A 20,334-nucleotide genomic window follows, 5' to 3' on the forward strand; every position below is an offset into this window, starting at 1 on the left:
CAATTAGGATCTAATACAGCCTTTAAATAGCAGGCCCACACCCGAGATATTTAGCATGGTCTCCATGTCTTCATTAATCATTGGAGTTCTGTCTACCTCTGGCCACCTTTTGTTAATTGTTTTTAGAATAGTCATGTGCATCAGGAATTGGCTGCTGTGAATGCCAGTGGATGTCTGTAGTTCCGAAAAAGCTACTTGGGTATCTCCTTCCAAAATGTCTCCTATTGTCGCTATCCCACAGGGTTCCCAATGTGCCCTGACACCCAACTGAAGACCCCTTTTGTCGTCATTACTGCCGCCAGTGGCGTTGGTGGTGAGATCGGGTCCTTGATTCCCATGACTATGCAGGCCTTGCGCCAAATTTTGATGCACCAGGTCACCAGAAATGGGTACTCCCCGCGGTCCCGCTCAGATACCCATACCAGGTTCCTCATGTGTAGCTTCCCCACCGTGGGCTGCTGTAGAAGAGCAGTGTCAATTGTTGGTTCGTCTGCCATTCAATTAACCACATATTGTAACTCGGCCGCCAGGTAATATAATTCAAAGTTGGGTATTCTCATCCCTCCCATCTCATTTGGTCTCATTAACGTATGCAGTGCCATCCTGTGCCTGCCACCCTGCCACAAAAAGCTCCTACAATCCTTATCTAACTTGTGGAAAAACGTCCTGGGTATGTCATACAGGACATTCCCGAAGCAGTGCATCAATCTAGGTAGGGCTACCATTTTAAGAAGGGCAGGTCTGCCATCATAGAGAGGGGTAGTTTGCTCCAGAATTGCACAGACCTGTTCAGACCTTCTCTGGCACGTATGGTGTTTAGTTCATGCTCCTGCTTGGGGTCATGGTATATATCAAGACCTAGGTATTTAAAATGGGACACACTCCATGGTAGAGGAAGTACGGGCAGGCCTGCATTCCCTGCCATAGCCAACTCGCCCAGGGGAAATAAGGTGGATGCAGCCTTATTGATTCTTACCCCTGAGTATGTACCAAAGTTATCCAGGACCTCCAGCATGTACTCCAGGTTAAACTCCGGATCTCGCAAGTATATTAACATATCATCTGCATACATGGCCGATATCTTTGTATTCCTGTCTCAGGTATGCTGCTATTGGTTCAACCGCGATGATGGACAACATTGGGGACAGTGGGCATCCTTGCCTAGTGCCCTTCTGGAGAACCCATCTATCCTAGTAGGTTGTTCCTGTCCGAACCCTTTCCATTGGTTTCTTATATATCAGTCTCACCCACTTCATGTAGTTAGGGCCAAATCCCATTTTTGTCATTATACCGTACAACCAGTCCCAGTGGATAGCGTCAAATGCTTTTGTTGCATCTAGTGATACTTCTGCACAATCTTCCCGTCTGTCCCAGGTACTATTTATTACGTGATGTAGCCGTCTTAAGTTCCAGGAAATGTTCCTGGTGGGGACAGTGAGGACATAACCTGTCTGGTCCAGGTGTATTAACTTATGTATGACTTTGCGTAGTCTGTCCGCAGGCACTGCAGTGAGGATCTTACTGTCCTGTTTTAATAACGACAGGGGTCTGTAGGATCCACAATCTGTATCACTTTTATTCGGCTTCATCAATGGGATTATTAGGGCCTCTCTCATGCTCTCCGGGAGGAGCCCAGCTTCAAATGCTTTATTAAATAATTTGGCTAAGACTGGCACCAGGATGCTTGCATATTCTTTGTAATATTCGTCTGGCAAGCCATCAGTACCCGGAGATTTGCCTGTATGGAAAGATCGTATTGTGGCAAGGACGTCCACTGCAGTGATGGGTTCCTCAAGCCCCTCTTTCTGTTCTTCATGTAGATTTGGAAGGTGTATTAAATCTAATGTTTCTAAGAGAGCTTTATCGTTGCCCTTGTGTGTGTCTTTATACAGTTTTTTGTAGTTTGTTGGAATGTTAAATTAACTCATGCTTGTGTGTGTTCTACCTTGCCTTCTACTGTTTCTATGGAGTATATTGGAACCCTATTGTCGTTGCTCTTATAAAGCTAGGGAAGCATTCTGCCCGTTTATCCCCTAGTGCGTGGGCTCTTTCTACGTACTTAGAATAACTGGACTTGCTTAGCCTGTCCCAGTGTGCAAGGCAAGCCTGTCGAAGGCCTATCTCCTCTTCCAAGTGCTCACCCCTCTGCTGTTGCTTCTCTCCAGTTCAGCCATTTTCCTTTCTGTCTTTTCTAAGTCAGAAATGATGGATTTCCTGACTCCTCCAGCAGTGGATATCATTTCGCCCCTTATGATCATCTTGTACGCTTCCCAAATTGTACCCATTTGTTCACCGCTTCATACGTTAGTCTCCATAAACTCATTTGTGCGCTTTTGAATGTGTTCTTGAAATGCGGTGTCTAGCAGTGCTTCACTCCTATATTTATTTATTTAAATTTTTGCTGAGTCTCCAATTGGGTATGGGAGGTCTTGGAGCCGCCATCACCATTTGAGCCAGAGGGGTGCATGATCTGAGAGTACTCGGGGTAAGTATGTGGTCTCAACAAATTCGGCTATGTGTTCTGTGGAGGCGAACAGGTAATCCAAACTGGTGTATACTCCGTGTGGGGCCAAGTAGTCTCTACCATCTTTGTGTAGGAACCTCCATATATCGGACAATTGGAATTGTGACAGGAGAGTATTCAGGATTTTGGCTGGTGGGGCCGGCCTTTTGAACCTGTTGTCTGATCTGTCTATTGGGGGATTTAGGCTATAATTAAAATCTCCTCCCCATATCACAACTCCATCCCTATACAGGCCTAGTCTCGTGTACAGGGACTTGAAAAAGATCATGACATCATGGTTAGGCGCATAAGTATTAACTATATTCACTGTCCTGTTTTCCAGCAGGCCCTGTATGATCACCATTCTACCCTTGTTGTCTGTTTTCGTGTGCAGTACTTTGGGAGCTATCCATGTCAGGACCCCCCTGGCATATGTAGAATAATTAGAGCCCATCACCACCCCTCCCCCATTTTCCAGCCAATTTCGACAATTTCTGTTCAGTTAAATGTGTTTCCTGCAGCATAGCTATGCCAATGTTGAGCTTTCTTAAGTATGTGATTACCCTCTACCCTTTGGTATAGTAATTGAGGCCCCTCATGTTCCAGGTCATTACCTTTACGTCCCCAGCCATCGTGTCCGTGACTGCTCAAGCTCAATAAAAGCCATGCACCAGACCTGTATATTTCCTAGCAATGTACTAATTTCTCTACTCTTTCCTCCAGGCAACCCCTGCTCCCCTTAATACCCCCAACCCCCCCTTCCACATAGCATAACAACTCGAACCTCAAAACGGCCAGTCATGTATGTTTACACTAACACTGCTTCCGCTCCTCGAACTCCCGCCAGCTGGCAGGGCTCCCGGTGCTCAACGGGTGGGTACTGTCGCGTACCCTCAAATAGAGTTATAGGGAAGTAGCCGTCCCATCTCAGGAAAGTCCTACTACAAGGCTTCCAAAACTGGGCCAAGGTGCTCCTGTGGAAAGCAAAGTTTTGTGTTGCTGCTGTATTGTCTCATCCGTGGAAGGGCGTATTCAGACGTGTCCTTATGAGTCTGGTGCCGCTATCTTAGCACTGTCCATCCAATACTGGGCTTCCAATCAGTGATTCGAAGAACAAGGCCTTTCCCTTGTACAGTACCTTGAGACTGACTGGATAGATCAGCATGCATTTGAGCAAAGCCTTATGCAGTCTTTCTTTCGCTGCGATGAATTGCGCTCTTTCTTCTGCCTCTGGAACGTGTGGTCTGGGAAAAACACTAACTTGGATGAGGCCTGTTGCACCTTGCCACCATTCCTGGAGAATGCAAGTATTTTCTCCCTGTCCTTGTAATTGAGTACCTTTGCTATGATGGGTCTCGAAGGGGTGCCGGTGGCGGTTTCCTCACCAGGGAGCGTTGTGCTCTCTTGATGGTGAAGCCTTGGGTCAGGTTCTCTGGTCCAAGTTCCTGGAGCAATAGGTTCTCAATATAGTTGGTTGGGGTCCGATCCTTCCATCCCTTCAAGCAGGCCGTCAATCCTAATGTTGTTTCGTCTCGCTCTTCCCTCTGCGTCCTCAGCCCTGTCTTCTAATAGTTTGACTTTCTGTTGTAGCACGTTCACACCAGCGGCCATATGAACCTTCTCTGCAGTGTTTTCTTGAACCTGTGTTTCCAGCTTACTGGTACGTTCAGCCAGGCCTCGCACATCCTGCCTTAACAGTCCCACGTCCACCCTGACTTCCTCAATTTTAGCTTCTAATGTCACTTGCAGGGTTGCAATGGCGTTTATTATTTGTTGTTTAGTTGTGTCTAGTTGGCCCACCAGTAGCTCCATCGCCTGCTTTATCCGTCTCTGATCCCTGTTGGCTTTTGGCATTGAACTCCATGGGGGTTTGCTTGCCTTTGACTTTGTTATGTCTGGCCACCATTCCTTTGGGTAGAATGTTTATCACTGCCCTCACCCTTGTTCCCCCCTGCACTCTTCCTCTGCAGTAAGGGTTTCAAGCCTGTCTGTTTGTTTGGTGCCTTAAAACTACGTGGCTGTGTCCACTATCTTGCTGACCGGCTATGTCGGGGGTTTGTTAGGTTCTCCGCTTCTCCAACCATGTGTTAGACGCTAGCTATACTGTATCTATTGTTAGTGGGGGATCACCCGGCCGTGGCACCTGGCCAGGGCCCATTCCTCTAGTTTCTTTAAGGAAGCACCCCACGAGCAGTTCCAAGCCTACCTTTTATTTGTTAGGTGTCCCGAAGGCACCACTTGCGGCAAGGAAAACGACCCTTCCCAGAGTGTGCAAGTCTGAGCCTTCCGCTTTCAAGTGACCCCCAACCTGATTGGTGTCAAAGGGTCCGGCCAGATTCCACCTAAGCCACTCGATGTACTTCCTCCTTTAGGGGTTGGCCTGCCCCCCGCCAACCTGACCACACCCCCACAGAATATTAGCCTGAGGTGAGCGTGATATCACATTCAGTGTGCACTTATTTTTGCAGAGTGGTTGTGCTCCCCTGCATGGGCCATCCGGACCAATTTCAGCACCTGTAATGGCTTGGAGGCCCCTTCCGCTTCTTCAGAGCTCCTTTCAGTTGGGCTGTGGATATTCAGCACCTTTTACACAGCTGTGCAGGTGGCCCTTCCCCCCAGATATCCTAATGTCTTGCCTGCTCACTTAACGTAACTGTCTGTTTTCTAAGCCTGTGGGGCCTAGGCTGTCAGTGCCTTGGGAGGTGTAGCATTCTCTCGCTGTGACGTGGGGGACCCGGGGGGAGGATTCCACTATCCTTGCTCGCTGCTCACACCGTAGTCGGGACGCAGCCCATGTGGCATCAGAACGGTATCAGCAGGAGTCTGTCAGCCATTCCCCACTCCTTAGCACTGATGCGCTCCTGGGCGGCACGAGATTCACAGGTGCTTCCCTTAGTGGCCGCGATATTCCTATGTCCTTTTTTTCAATTTAAAGATGATTTTGTGTCTAACAGCAACACTGTAGCTGATCGTTGTACTAATCAGATTTTAAAATCACACACATACATGGACTCTAATAGGAGGAAAATTCATCACAATCGGTAGTAGAAGACTGTCTGATACAACCTTCAAAATATTTGAAAGGATCTTCTGTTAGACAACTTTGTTTTCTGTGCAATTTAGTCTGACATGGCATACAGAACTTGAAGTGATTTACAAGAGGAGAGCCAGCCCGGCTTCTGGAATGCATTCTTCATGCATTCCATCCTTAGACCTGGATGTTTTGAAAAACAATTAGGTAAAATTGTGAAATCGTTTCCAATTTTAATGGAAATTTACATGTTCATAAGTGAAGAGTGCTGTTCAAAGGCCTAACCATTGACCAACTTAAACTGGTTTGATCTTGACCGAGTAAAGAATAGGTTTGAGATTAACAATCTTCCAAATATTTCCACCTGCAAAAATACTTCACTGTAAAGTGTTCAATATCTGTGACCCTTAAACTGCATGACTCCGATCATTAACCTATAATTTTGGGATACACTTAGGTATAAAAGATTCTAAGATGATACAGTCCACTGATTTACAATATCTACATGGGTTTAGTTGTGTACTTTAATCCCATTTTGTTTTTCAATAGGTCATCGATTCAGTTGAACCAAAGAGAATATCAACCCAAGGAAAGACAAACGTGACAATTATAGGTAAAAACCTAACAGAGGAGACAAAAATGGTGCTGATCGGAACCAGCAGTTGCACTCCAGAAGAGTAAGTAATAGCACTGAAGACTTTCCCACTGAACAATAATATCATCTTTACAATTACAAACATGCAGTGCCCCACTGGTGTCCTGGTAGGTGCTGCAATTTATCCATTTCCAGCAGGTTTGCTTAGATTCCGGCTTCCTAATGTTACAGCTGTTTGGCTTAAACTAAGCATCTGATAACATACACTAAGTTTTAGCCCTCGGCATGTAGGAAATCGGGATTGATCCCCAAATATTCTAATGCTAGAGTTTAGAATTGTAAGTTAACGCCACTCACAATATTGAGCGACAATGTTCTTACACATTCTTGTGCTTCCATGACAGGAATTTTAGGGGTGGACGTAGGTACATAGGTTATTTGCTGACTGAGAATGTGGGTGGCATACATTTGGTGGAACTACCTCATTCCATGATAAAGGCAATCCTTGTACAGAAATTATCCTTGGACAATAACAGAGAACTTCAATTGTGCAACATTTGTGCTGCTTACTTTATAAGGAAAGAAGAAAGTGGAGTGTGCAAGATTTCTGTACATTTGTGGGCATTGGTGCAGGGTGGGAAATCTGGATCAAAATCCATTGGCTCCATTCCTACTTCCAACGCAGCAGGTATGTTGCCTAACCAATATGCACCAATATAGGACCCTTGATGAAATGGGACCACAGTTGCCTCGTAGTCCTCTGATGAACCAATTTAGCTTATAAAAAATATATGGGGTGAAATTTGAATGAGACACTGCTGTGCATGACTGTACTGCAATGATGTACTTCAATAGTGTAGCTCACTGTTTTCCGTAGCTTTGAGGTGCTTGACTTGCACAAGGTGAAAGCAAATACCCTGGACCACAGGATGCCTTGTCAAAGGAAGAGATAACCTATATACAGATGTCCTGACCTCAACAAGCTCAGAAAGTAGTGGCAATTAAAGACATAAAGGTCTTGACTTTCATCAGAACCGTTACTCTCCCTACCCAAATAAGCCTGTGCCGTGCTTCTCTTCCAACCCCCCACAGCCCAAGATGCTAAGAAGGAAACTGCTCTGGGTTGGGTCCAATAAGGATACATCTGCTGTCCGCAAACTGATCATTTCCTGCTCCTTTGTTGACCACATTTTAAACCTCTTAGGCTTCCTGAGAGGGCATCTTAAATGGCTGCAGGCTTCACACTACTGTAACCAGGCTTGTTGCACCATTGCAGCAACATTGCAACACCCATCCTGCAGATTGTTGCTCCCCACCGCAATCAAAGGGGGATACATGCATGAGATGATTTAGCACCTTGGCCACTCAACTAATCAAATAAAAAGAAAAGGACAACCCCATTATGTATGCCTGATGTATTTAGAGGCTGCTTATTATCCATCAAAGGTCTTTCGCATCCACAAATCCTTCTTTTTCAGCCATCTGGCAAGGGTGCAAAGCGCTGGCTTTTTTTTTATTAATCCACAAAATGATTCGGGTGATTCCACCTTCAAAATGGTAATCTGCTAACCAGATTCCCCTTTTTGCCAACTCCATGCCAAAAGCATACTGTACTTGTGCCCTGCTGGATCAGTAGCCTGATATGCAGCGCCTGCTGTGCTTGCGGTATAGAGCAGGTCACAATCTGTCCACCTGACAGCCACGGCGGCATTTAATATCTGCCCCTGTACCAAAACTACGATGATCATAAGGAACCATACTGGTGCCAGGGTAAACTCTAAAATACAGCTATGTCTGAGTTTAGGCATAGTGCATGACAATACTTATGATTATGGCCACCACATCCCAATTGATATTGCACATGTGTCGGCTCCTATGAGTCAGCTCTGCTGTGGAAGGTGATGTGAATTCGGGTCAGACGGGGTTATACTGCCGAATGTCAAGACAGAAACCCACAGTACCCAGCTTCTTCTTTGATCCCTTTGGGTAACATCCACCTCCAGAGACAGCTGCAATTACAGCAATTTCGAGGCCTTTGCAATTATTGTAAGGTATGGGTCTAGGCATCAAAGGAGCGCAAACTGTGTAGAACCCTTGTCACCTAGGTGCTAGGTCAGTGGTTCTGTCTGTTTGTATTTCAAATCTTTTGCAAGAACTTGAATTAGTCAGAATAGGTTTGTCATAGGGTGGGTTTAATGGTAAGAAATAGACAACACGTGTTTCAACCCTCCTGGGTCTTTTTCAAGGCATGTGGTAAAGTTGCAGCACATCGGTGTGGGCGATGCTGCTCAAAATTGAGGTGTCCAGGTAGGTCGCACCCTGATAGACCTCAGTAGGTCTTCTGCAATCAGTAAAGCGGTCTCTGCAATTTTTTTCGACATCGACTTGCAGACATGATTTCCCACGGCAACGATGCCGCTGACTTAGAAGCAAAAAGTGCCTCATATTTCCCAGAAGTATCTGACATTGTAACTGCGCCCAAAAAATATACACATGCACGCAACATGGTGATGAAGGAAAGCTTTAATACACTACCTATAGCACAAATTATTGACACAATGCTGATCATTCCACGCATTATTTTCCCACAGTACCACACTAATGTGTATAGTGAGCTGCTAGTGTAGACTGGGGTAAGAGAATTGCTGGATGCAATATGTGTATACTATCTAGTAATTGCATTTTAGAGCATGCATTTATATACCGCCTTAATGGTGATATACTTAGAATGGGTTAATAACACATTATTTATCACTCGCTGTCTCACAATTAACAAATGTATTTGCTAACTATGAGAAAATGAAGGCAAAATCCCTAATGACCCCATTATTTCTTGGTCAAGTGCTGTGGCCATGGATAACAACACAGTTCTCCAAGTCCCAAACCGGTTTATTGAGCCACCAGAAAACATCACATTGCTTGTTCCGACCCGGCCAGTCTGGAAAAAAGTGCCAGTATTTCCATGTACTGGCACTTCTCCGGACCGGCAGAGTACACGTTTGCTGGTGGAGGTTTACTGATTTACCTCCAGCCAGCAGCTGGAATATTCCGGTAGTAGGGGGATATGAGGCGCCCGTAACGATTGGTCCATTTGCCAGTGCCCTGGCAGATTTACTGCCAGGATATCAGCAAACTCTGAATGACCCCCATTGTGCCTAATTGTATATGGGGGTCATTCTAAGTTTGGCAGTGTGATAAAAGTACCGGTAAATCCATTACTGGCACTTTTACCACTGTGCCAAACGATAGATTTGCTGGTGGGGGTCACAGATTTACCTCCAGCCAAGAGATGTAGATAAATCAGGCCCCCACCGGCAAAGACCTGCAGGTATTACCAGCACCGGTAATACCAGCAATCCTGTCCATGGAATCCTATGGAACTCCCTCTAGTGGGGATTTACCCCCCTTTCCGCCACCTGGAATGTCCCAGTAATACCAGGAAATCAATCAGTGGAAATGATAGGGTAGTTTGCCTGTGTCCCCCCGGAATCGCGGGGTACCGGCAAACCTATAATGACCCATGTGTTTGTGTGTGTGTTTTTGCATGCATCTGTGAGGGCATGGGTGCACACTATCAAATGCATATCACACGCGCCCACACAAGTGCACACACACACACTGTTGATTCGATCATAAAGGTTAAAGCACATTTACAACAGTACATCCTTTTATAATGAAAGGGTATATATTGTACACGTTTTTAGAGATGGGTGTCTAATGATTTTAAGTGTAGTAGGCTTTCTTTGGTATATTTGCATACAAGATTTCACATTTTCTGTGAAATCCTTGTGTTTTCCTTGGTTTGTTTTCACAGGGATGGGGCACTGCTCTGTCTGATAGACTGTGTAACTTTATTTTACTCTGCTTTCAGGGTGAAGGTGACCAGGAGATTAAGCAGCACTCACCTGGAAGTTTCTCTGCCACCCGGCCGCAAAGAAACAAAGACATTATGTTTGAAATTTGATGGACAGAAATGCCTCAGAGGAAAGGACATCAAATATACCTTCCCATCGTGTTCTCACATATCGCCAACCAAAACATGGCTCAGGTACTTTGATGTATTTTATATGTATCTTAAACCTGGTGCCAACCCCCGGGTCTCGTGTTCGAGGGTGTACTGGATGTGACTCTACACAAGGCTCCTTACCTCTTTACAGGAGTATCTTATGGAATTCCTATGGAAAGTCTGGGTTTGCAAGGCAGGGATGCGATGCCAGGCTCGTGCCCTCACCTGGAAATACACCTGTACTGAGCTGACCCCTGCAGCCGTGGGAAGAGCCGCAAATTAGGATCGATCTCAGTCAAAGACAGACCCTGAAAGACCCCAAGGTGGCACTTTCACAACAATGCTTCTTTGTTGCTGTATTCAGTGTTATATTTGAAAAAAAAAAGTTTAAAAGATTAAAAATAAAGTTTGAAAACCATCAGGGAAGAACGATTTTTTTATTTTTTTTATAAATTAATGCAGAGGAAGAGGTCAGGTGTTTGCAGTGTGAAATAGTGGTGTCTCCACATTTTAATATTAAAAGGGAATCTTTTAGGAGAAAAAGAAAGAACCGGGGGGTGCAACCCCTCCTTTCCCTGAAAAGAAAGAGAGGACTGAAGGGTAAGGAACATGAGGGAAAATGGGGCAGTTGCATGTCAGGAAGGCACAGGAGGGAAAAGCACTTCAAACATAACATTCACAAATTAAATGCAGAAACAAAACAGTATTTTAAATCTTACATTTTCAAACTTGCTCTTCGCAATGCAAAGTATGCAAAGAGGTACATTTTTGAACTTTCATTTCTGAGGTTTACTTTTCAAACTTTGGTGTTTCAAACTTAACATTTTGAAACGAAAGGCGTTTAATCATGGCTGCATCCCCCCTAAGGAATTCGAAGTCTGCCCCCAAACAACAATTTCATGCACCTTGAGAACATGACAATAGCACTGATGGGCAGTGTCAACCGCAATGACATAACATGGACATAGGCCTGCACTGGCCTGGTGTGCGTCCCATCCCTCCTCAAGCTTTGAAACCTGGAGGACTCTGACATTGCGCGTCGATTATAACAAGGTTATGAGCTTGATCATCGGGGGGGGATAGAGGATAGGTCAACATCTCATAAAAGGTGTAATGACTTCTATTCTTCCTCAACGGTGACTGGGTGTGCCAGTCGCGTGGTGAAGTGCCATAGCAAACCTTTAGTAGTACCCAGTTGTGATTTGCGATCGGTCATCGCTGTTCATTATTGTGGTGGCTGCCCCTTTAAGGGCGTATACACGCGGCAGAGTGACTTTTACTCCACTGCGTGTGGTATAAATAAAGTGGGTGTTCCGGGCTGCAGCAGTACGAACGGGGAGCCAGAATCTTACGCATGTGTGCCGTGTGTGTCTGTATGCGGTGGGGGACTCACGGGGGTGGCGGATGAGACTGGAGCCTTGTAACAGTGGCGACGAGGCGGGACACCAACAACCTGGGCACAGGCGTTGAGGGGCAGTGAATTTCTTTTCTTTGTTCTCCATTTCCGAATGCCGCAGAGATGGTGGTGTCCATGCGGCTTGGCCGCCATTTCGCCCACGTGTTCAGAAGGGTCGCGCTCTGATACAGAGTGCCTGTGCGCCCATCTGTATGCAATTTCTGGATTCCCTGATGGGGGAACAGATGATGCTGCATATTTGTTACGTTTGAAGTGTTTTACACACTTCCATTATGTCGAGTGTGAGGTGAGGAGCTGGGGAGGCCTACCATCTTTGTTCTGATCCCCTGGGCCCACCCAACTCAATTATTGGAGCCAATAGTGTGGCATGGAAGTTCCTTCTGTGTAATTCCTCACTGATTTGGACATTGGTGATGGAGGGTTACTGTGGTAAATGCCAGGTGACCCTGTAAATATATTTTTGGACAATTGAAGAAGGCGCCTGGGAGGGCATTTGGCTGGCTTTGTGGTGGTGGAGGAAGTCATCAGAAGTATTTTGGAAAGGGGTACCTGACCAACATTATCACACTCATCATCTGTGTGTAGCAACACCAAAGAAGCAGATCAGTGAGTTGCGGCCCCATTTTCTTTTGTGTGGGGTGCCTGTGCGCTCGCTGCCATGAATGCTGATGGCCAGGGGGTTTCAGCGCCTCCTGCCCCCTAAGCACCACCGGTGCCGAGACAGCAAGGGGCACTTACACCAATGTCCAAATCCGACATCTTGGGTGCCCCATCAAGCCTGAGGCCTAGATGGAGGATGTGGATGGACAGGCTCAATATGTACTTTAGGGCCACAGGAGAAACCGACGATGACAGCAAGGTGGCGACACTCCCGTACTTGGCAGGACCGGCAGTTCATGAGGTCTTCCAGTACCTACAGACTGTAAATGCTACCTATGCCTCAGCTAAAGATGCGCTGCGGGAGTACTTCATGCCACTAGCCAATGCCGATTACAAATGTTTTGTCATGTGTAGTGCTCGCCAAAAGGATGACGAGTCTCTGGACAACTTCTACAGCAGGGGGCTCCGCATGTCTCTGCCATGTGCCTGGGATAATACGGACATGATGATCCGAAACCAGCTGATTCAGGGGTGTTTGTCCTGCAAGCTGCGCAGGCAGGTTCTGTGTGAGCCTGGGATTAGGCTGCCTCACATATTAGAACTTGAATGTTGCCAGGAGGTGTCTGAGGTGAGGGCGTCAAGAATGGAGGTGGCTGTGCGCCCAGGGAAGGTGGAAGACATGTGCGTGGTGGGCCCTGGTCAAGGCAGTGGAGGGACAAGATGTCCAAGCGGCAATCAGGGAGACCGGAGTGCGAGAGCCATGGACTCCTGTACAAAAAGAGGGTACGATCTCCCACATCCCGCTGAATGCCCAGCACAAGGGGCGCTGGACCACTAAACCCGAATGTGAAGAGCTTCGATGCTGGTGGTGGTCCCAAGGGGGGCTAGTAAGAGCAGGGTTCTTCAGACAACAGCGCCCCCCTAGCGTCGCCCAGATCGATCAAGGCAAAGATGGTGCCCCTATTGTGGACGACGATGAGGAGGAGGAGAACATTTTCTTCATTTCAAGCGTCAGTGCTCTGCGGCCCAACAACAGAAGACAACCACGATGCCTAGTGAAGGTAAACAAGTCCACGGTCCTGGTGCTGGTGGATACAGGGACATCTGTCAACATCATGGCGAGGGTGCATTACGATGCCATGGTGGTGCCGCCTAAGCTACAGAAGCCAAAAGCATGCATCTTCACGTTTGGTGGTGAACAACCTATCCCAACCTATCCCGTTGGCTGGGGTATTTGTGGCCAATGTGGAACATGGGGGGTCATCCATCAGGGCCAGGTTCTATGTTACAACAGTCAGCTGCAACACCCTGTTGAGTTGCGCAGCAGCAGAGGCACTGGGCATTGTGAGTTTTGTATATGCAGTGTACGTGGAGGATGTGCAGGGGCTCCTGATGAAGTACAGCTGTTTGAAGGCATCGGCCGCATGGCAGGTGATCCGGCGAGGCTCCACATCAACAAGTCCATTCAACCTATCACCCTAAAATACCACTGGGTTCCATTTCATCTGCGGGACCTAGTCGATAAAGAGCTGGACAGCCTGGTAGAATTGGATATTATCGAGAAGGTTGAGGGCCCGACACCTTGGTTGTCTCCCATCGTCATCGCCAGAAAACCTAAACAACCGGACTCTGTGCGCATATGTGTGGACATGAGGCTCTCAAATAAGACGATCAAGCGTGAGCATCACATCACCTCCACGATAGACGACATTATTATTGAACTTCAGGGCGCTCGTTTCTTCTACAAGCTTGACCTTCGGGCTGGATACCATCAGGTGGTGCTAGATCCGGACTCACGATATATAACAACTTTTACCACGCACCGCGGCCTCTACCGGTACAAGTGCCTGAGCTTTGGTGTGTCGACAGAAGTCTTTCAAAACATTATCCGTGGTGCCCTCGTTGACTTGGATGGCGTCTTGAATATCAGCAACGACATCCTGGTGTTTGCGAGGATGGAGGTGGAGCACCTGGACAGACTGGCCAAAACACTAGACCGCCTCCAGACTGTTGGGTTAACACTGCACAGGGACAAGTGTGACTTCCTTAAGAAGACAATTGGGTTCTTTGGCTTTGTGTTCAAGGAAGGGGGCGGGTCAACGGATCCTCGGAAAGTAAAATACATTGTGGAGGCACGGGCCCCAGAGAAGTATCAGAGGTCTGAAGCTTCTTAGGAATGGTCACATATTGTGGAGGTTCATCAGGAACCTCGCGTCCCGGTCAGAGCCTTTGCGGGCATTGGCCGAGAAGGACGTCGCGTGGCAGTGGGGACCCCATGAGCAGGCTGTGTTTGAGGACGTGAAGGGGGCATTAACTGCAGAGGACACCATGGCCTTCTTAGATCCGGCTCTACAATCAGATATTGTGGTGGTGCTCACGCAGACGGATGCAAGGTGCTATCAGAGACGGACCAGCGGTACTCCCAAATTGAAAGAGAGGCCCTGGCCGTCCTGTGGAGATGTCGCCACTTCCATCTCTACGTGGTGGGATGGCCAGTGACAGTGGTCATGGACCACAAACCCCGGGTGCCCATCTTGGCTGGGTCATCATCCAAGCCTCCGGCTCGCATTGAAAGTTGGATGTTGGCGCTGCTTGAATATGGAGTGTCCCTGCTATACCAGCTTGGCAGCAATAATGTGGCCGAATATCTGTCTAGACACCCGCGGTGTGATCCTGTGGGACAAAATAATATCAGTGCGGAGGAGCAGACTGGTGGTGGAGGCTACTACTCCTAACCCAGTACCTAACGACGAGCTGGAACAGGCGGCGTCCGACAACTAATGTTTTAACATCTTGAAGGCAGCCCTTCAACAGGGCTCATGGAAGTTGGTTGTGGAGACATTGGCTCTTAGGACCCAAGAAGTGAGATCGGCACTGGAACAACTATGAGGGTCAAAGACGAGCTGGCATTCGTGGAGTCGGTTCCATTGCTCCATGGGACCAGATCGTGATACCACAGTGCAAGGTCACCCAGTTGATTGAGTTGGCGCACCAAAGGCACTGGGGAACCGCCAAGACCAAGGCTCGCCTGTGACAGAAGGTATGGTTCCCAGACCTTAAGAGGTGGATCGAGAAGTTCATCGTGGCCTGTGTATGGTGCAGGCGGGATCCCCAGCCCAGAGGGAGCCCATAATTGAGACCATGCCAAGAAGGACCAAGCCTTGGGAGATCGTCCACGCCGACTTCGGGTCCACAGGCCGGAAGACGCACTTCCTGGTGGTCGTGGATGAATGGTCCAGGTATTCGGAGGTGGAATTCATCGAGACTGTGTCGTTCGACAAGGTGGCCGTAACGATGGAGAAGATCTTAGCTACCCACGGCCTGCCCCAGACTCTGTGTTCAGACAATGGTCCACCTTTCCAAGGAGATAGTTTTGCCCAGCTGATGGAGGAGTATGGCATCCACCACCGTAAGGTCACTCCTCTTTGGCCTAGGGCGAACAGCGAAGCGGAACGATTTATGAGGACGCTGAACAAGGTCTTCCGCATCGCTGAAGGCCAGGAGACATAGTTTGCAGAGGGCGTTATACCAATTCCTAAGGGAGTACCAGGCCACCCCACATGCGTTTACTGAAGTGGTTCCGGCTGAAGCCATGTTCAGGCCATGTCCCAGGGTCCTTATCCCAGAAATGGGTGAGAGCGAGCCGGCCAACATTGACAATGCGCAGGTGGAACGGGAGAGAAGCATCAGGATGGAGCAGGAAAATATGGAGCAGGCCCCAGCAGTTGGCCCCGGGGGATGAGGTGCTGGTAAAGAACTGTGTTTGACGTATGAGCCTGGTCCGGTGGACGTGGTGGCGGTAATGGCTCCATGGTAATGGCTCCATGGTAACGGCTTCAGATGGGACTGCCTCTGTCATACGCAATACCAGTGTCTTTAAGGAAGTTGGAGAAGCCAGCTCGGAGGTATTGCAGAGAAGGGACTTCAATGATGTACCGGACGAGAGCTGTGGCCTGGCCCATCCGCCGAGTTCCCCAGGACGGGGGAACACAGGTGAGGAGGGCCTGATCCGGGAAGCGGGCAGGAGTTATCCCTAAAGGGTCAGGAGGGGGGAAGCCTGCCCACCCGAGTGACTATGTTTTGGACCCTGGAACTGGTGGGACCAACCCATGGACTGGAAGTGAGTCATGGGGCTGGGGGTGGCTGCGATTAAAGGGGTTGTTTATTTTGTGTGCAGTGCATTGTTATGCCTTGTGTGTACTTGACCTTCTTTGTTCTTTTGTTATGAAAAAGGAGGAGTGTGGTGGCTGGCCCTTTAAGGGCGTACACACACGGCGGAGTGACGTTCACTCCACTGCGTGCGTTATAAATAAAGGGGGCGTTCCCGGCCGCAGCAGAGCGACTGGGGAGCCTGAACCGTACGCACGAGTGCTGTGTTTGTCTGTATGCGGTGGGGGTCTCAAGGGGGTGCCGGATGAGACCGGAACCTTGTAGCAATTATGTCAGGTTTTGGGTACCATTTTTTTATGTCAGCTCCCCCTTCTGCTGCAGTCTTCGGTTGGCCGACATGTCACATAGTGATGATGTCCTTTCTAGTGAGGCAATCCCATTAGACTCTGCCCTCCATGTCCTCCTCCCCCTGCTTCTCGTGCTCCAGTCAGCCCCGTCTTACCCACGCTTGGAAGGGGGATCTCCAACTTCAACTCTGACCTGCCTGCCGCTCCCCTGACACATGCCCCGCTAAGCCACCCGTCTCCCTCAGCACCCACTTTCATCTGCCACCGCCCCCATTTTGTGTTGGCATTGGGCTCCAGTTCTGCCCCAAGGCTACACTGAGGATGGCATTTCTGGCCGCACTCCTGAGCCTTTTCTGAACGCCCCAGTCCTTCCAGGTCAAAATACTGCGAAACTGGTGATGGAAAGATGGGTAATGTTGATCTATTCACAGATGATTTTGGAAATATGAGACAGTGGAGTCCATTTACGGTGACCACAGCACTTCAAGATACATCCTGTATTTCATATATCCTTGGTACAACCTTTCAGACCCTCTACCAGCTACAAAAGAACTTACCCCAGGCCGCCACCTATACAAGTGACCTCAGAAACGGAAAATACTGTGGGCCTCATCACGAGTTGGGCTGTATTCTCGGCTGTAATACCGCTGACTGTAATAGCCCTAACACCGACTGGTCCGGCTGTATTACCGCCGGATCACGAGTTGGTGTTAACGGTAAATCACCATTCCCCATTGGGTCCATTGGATTCAATGGGGTATTTTCAGCGCTAATTATGCGGGCTAATACAGCCGGCGGTAATACAGCCGAAAACAGAGGATTTTCACCTCCAGAGAAAGGCTGGAGGTAAAACAGCCCATTTAGCGCCCAACTCGTGATAGGGCCAGCCCTTAAATGCGGCTGTAATACCGTTACCACCGCATTTAAGGGCTACAGCCCAACTCGTGATGAGGCCCACAAAATCCTAGATTCCAGGTGCCACAATAAACAATTGCACTTTCTTTTAGAATGGGATGGCTATGGTCCTGTAGACAGAACCTGGGAGCCTGCTTCTCACCTACACACCCCGACATTCCTCTGAGAATTCCATGACAAATAACTGCATAAACCAGGGCCCCTGCGGAGATCTAGGAGGGAACCAACTGCTAGAGCTAAGCCTCCTGGACATGGCTGTACCCGCAGCAATGTCCCCAGCAATGATTGCATTTTACATGGTTTTACATGTTTGTAACTGTACCTTCTTAGAAAATGTGAGAGTGAGCATTTATTGAGAAAGTGATTATTAAATATTTCAAGCAAACCAGGTGGTCTTTGAAGTGTCTAACTCTATCCATACCAGCAGTCCAGCAGGGTTTCATAAATACAGAAGACAGTTATCATATGACTAAGTGGCCCTGCCTTTCTGCATGTGGCACGGTGGGTTCAGCCCTGGGATCCTTCCCAGGCTGACACTGGGCTCAGCCCCATGTCACTTGTGGCACCTGGCCCCCCTTGGCAGCCCCACCTCATAGTATACAAATGTATCTCACAAATATTCAAATTGAAAACCCTGAATGCCCAACTGGATTCGGCTATCGAGGGCTGTGAGCGAGTATAGACAGGCTGAAGAGAATGATGCATATTATGAACAGCGCCTTAATGATGTGTTGGATTTTCAGCAACCACTGCACTATTGCATGGGTCTTCTTTTAGTGTTGATTGTGCAAGTGCGCCTAACTCTTTAAAAAGACAATCATACAAAGTGTGATGAAGTTGAACCATCTACCTCCTCACTGCTCCAGAATGGCTGTCTGCAACCCTGGTCTAATGAAAGAGAGGGATAGAGTCAAAGGCTACCCTAGACATAGGCGTGACACGGGGTCACCAAGACAATGCAGCGGAGCTAGGTGGCTGCTAGCTAAAAGAGAGATCACCTTGAGATACAGGAATGTCAAAAACAGGTTTTATTAACACTAACAAAAAAGACATATTTACAGATAGTGCTGTGGCACGGGGAATATGCATAATGGAGCACATTGTAGTCTGCACATTCGTGGGTTAGTAGGCAGAGTGGCAATTTATTTCATGTATTGCTAAGGATGACAATACGTTAACATTGTCGACACACTGGTTGGTGTTTCTGGTTCGGTATATTGATGGCAATAGGCAGTAGCTGTATAGAGTGGAGCAGCGCTGCTGAGTTGTACCGAACTGTCTTCAGGACAGTTAGTCGTGGTCGGGACGATGTTAAATGAGATGGGCGTCCACCTAGAGTTTAGAGGGGACAGCGTTAGTTTAAGGGTGGAAAGGTGATGGCAAGGAATGGAGAGAGAAAGAGCTGCAAAAGGGTGAACCTACCATGTTCAGCTAAGTAGAAGCCTTGGCTGAGGTCTTGAATTACCAGTTGCTAAATATTGCGGCTGGGGAGCAGTCTGCGTGAGTCAGATGCCAGGAGCTAAGTAAGATAATTGTGAGACAGTAATGAATCAAAACGGGAGATAGTGTCAACCACTAGGGTGCATTTAGTGATTTAGAGTGCAGAATGACCGTGCTTAATTAATTTGGGTATGGGTCTCTAAATGCCTGCTAACAAAAGGTGTTTCTCAGCTGGTTATACACTGTTGTTTAGTTCCGGCGATTCAAACAATGTCACAGAATTAAAAACAGCATATTGTTGAACGTCGTGTACACCAAAAAGCTAACGGTGCATGCAGTGAACGAGAGAGTAATTTAACGTGTGGAGCCCCGAAGATGTAGAAGGGCAAAGTGTCCCACTCGGGTTGCAACTGCAGGAATATGGCTGCGGTGAAAGAATGCCCGAGACGGCATTCGCAAGTACATAATGTTCGTGAGTGAGGTGCGCTCATCACTGAGGGAGTGTTACCTGCTCGATGGTGAGGGATCAGAGGTAAAGAGCTGTGCGGCGGCAGAAGTCTTACCCGTGCCGAAAAGAGCTGTGTCACTGATGGAAACTGGAAACCGGCTATGCGCATGCATGTTTTACGGGCGCTTTATGTCTTTGGAAAGCGACCGACCAGCACTGCCCATGTGTCGGGAGAGTAGTGTCTCTGTGGTATAAGTTTTGTTGTAAGGAAACTGACCGAGTATATTGGCGATGTCAAGGAGGGGTTGTCTCTGTATTAAGTCTTGCTCGGAGGCATTAGTCAGAGACCAGACGTCATGGAAAACTGTGATAGGACGGAAAAAACAGTCGAGAAAGATATAGAACAACAAAGTGTGATGAGCATACATGCTTAAAATCAATGGTACATGTAGCTGATTTCACATATGACGGTCACAATAGAAGGGCTAGCTGTGTTGTTTACAAGGTGGCATAAGTCAACAGCGATCTATTGATTTTCACATTTCTATCTGGCACGTACATATTTTGGTTTTGGTAATCACAAAACAAGGCAAACCTTCTTAACAATGTAGCATATATCAACAGTAGTTCATAGTTGGCATATTTCACCCTCATGTTTGTGTAGATTTGGTTACAAGTACTAGAGACAACTCAATTTGACACAATGTTGCAGGAATTCCTATTTGTTGAAAAAGAGATTCCATTCGATTGAAATGTTTAGGCCCTGTTTGACAGAGTCCAAATGATAAACCCATTTCTGCTCAAGTTTGCGTAGGGCAAGGTCTCTATCGCCTCAGCGGAAGGGATTGCCCACTGTTTGTAGTATTGCACAGAAGATGTCATTGTGGGTATGAATTTTAGCTCTAAAATGTGCCACCAGGGG

At 47.7% G+C, this 20,334-nt stretch overlaps 1 protein-coding gene across 2 annotated transcripts in view; it reads left to right on the top strand.

Annotated features, from left to right (window-relative positions):
- The window catches only part of PLXNC1 (plexin C1), a 1,076,103-nt gene that overhangs the window by 455,536 nt on the left and 600,233 nt on the right, over positions 1-20,334 (top strand). For both annotated transcript variants that reach the window (XM_069629799.1, XM_069629800.1), the window contains exons 10-11: positions 6,084-6,211; positions 10,001-10,177. In XM_069629799.1, the coding sequence (XP_069485900.1) occupies positions 6,084-6,211; positions 10,001-10,177 (305 nt within the window). The remainder of the gene's footprint in view (positions 1-6,083; positions 6,212-10,000; positions 10,178-20,334) is intronic.

This window comes from Ambystoma mexicanum, chromosome 12 (assembly GCF_040938575.1).
Source record: "Ambystoma mexicanum isolate Mex_15411 chromosome 12, UKY_AmexF1_1, whole genome shotgun sequence".
NCBI classification, from domain to species: Eukaryota; Metazoa; Chordata; class Amphibia; order Caudata; family Ambystomatidae; genus Ambystoma; species Ambystoma mexicanum.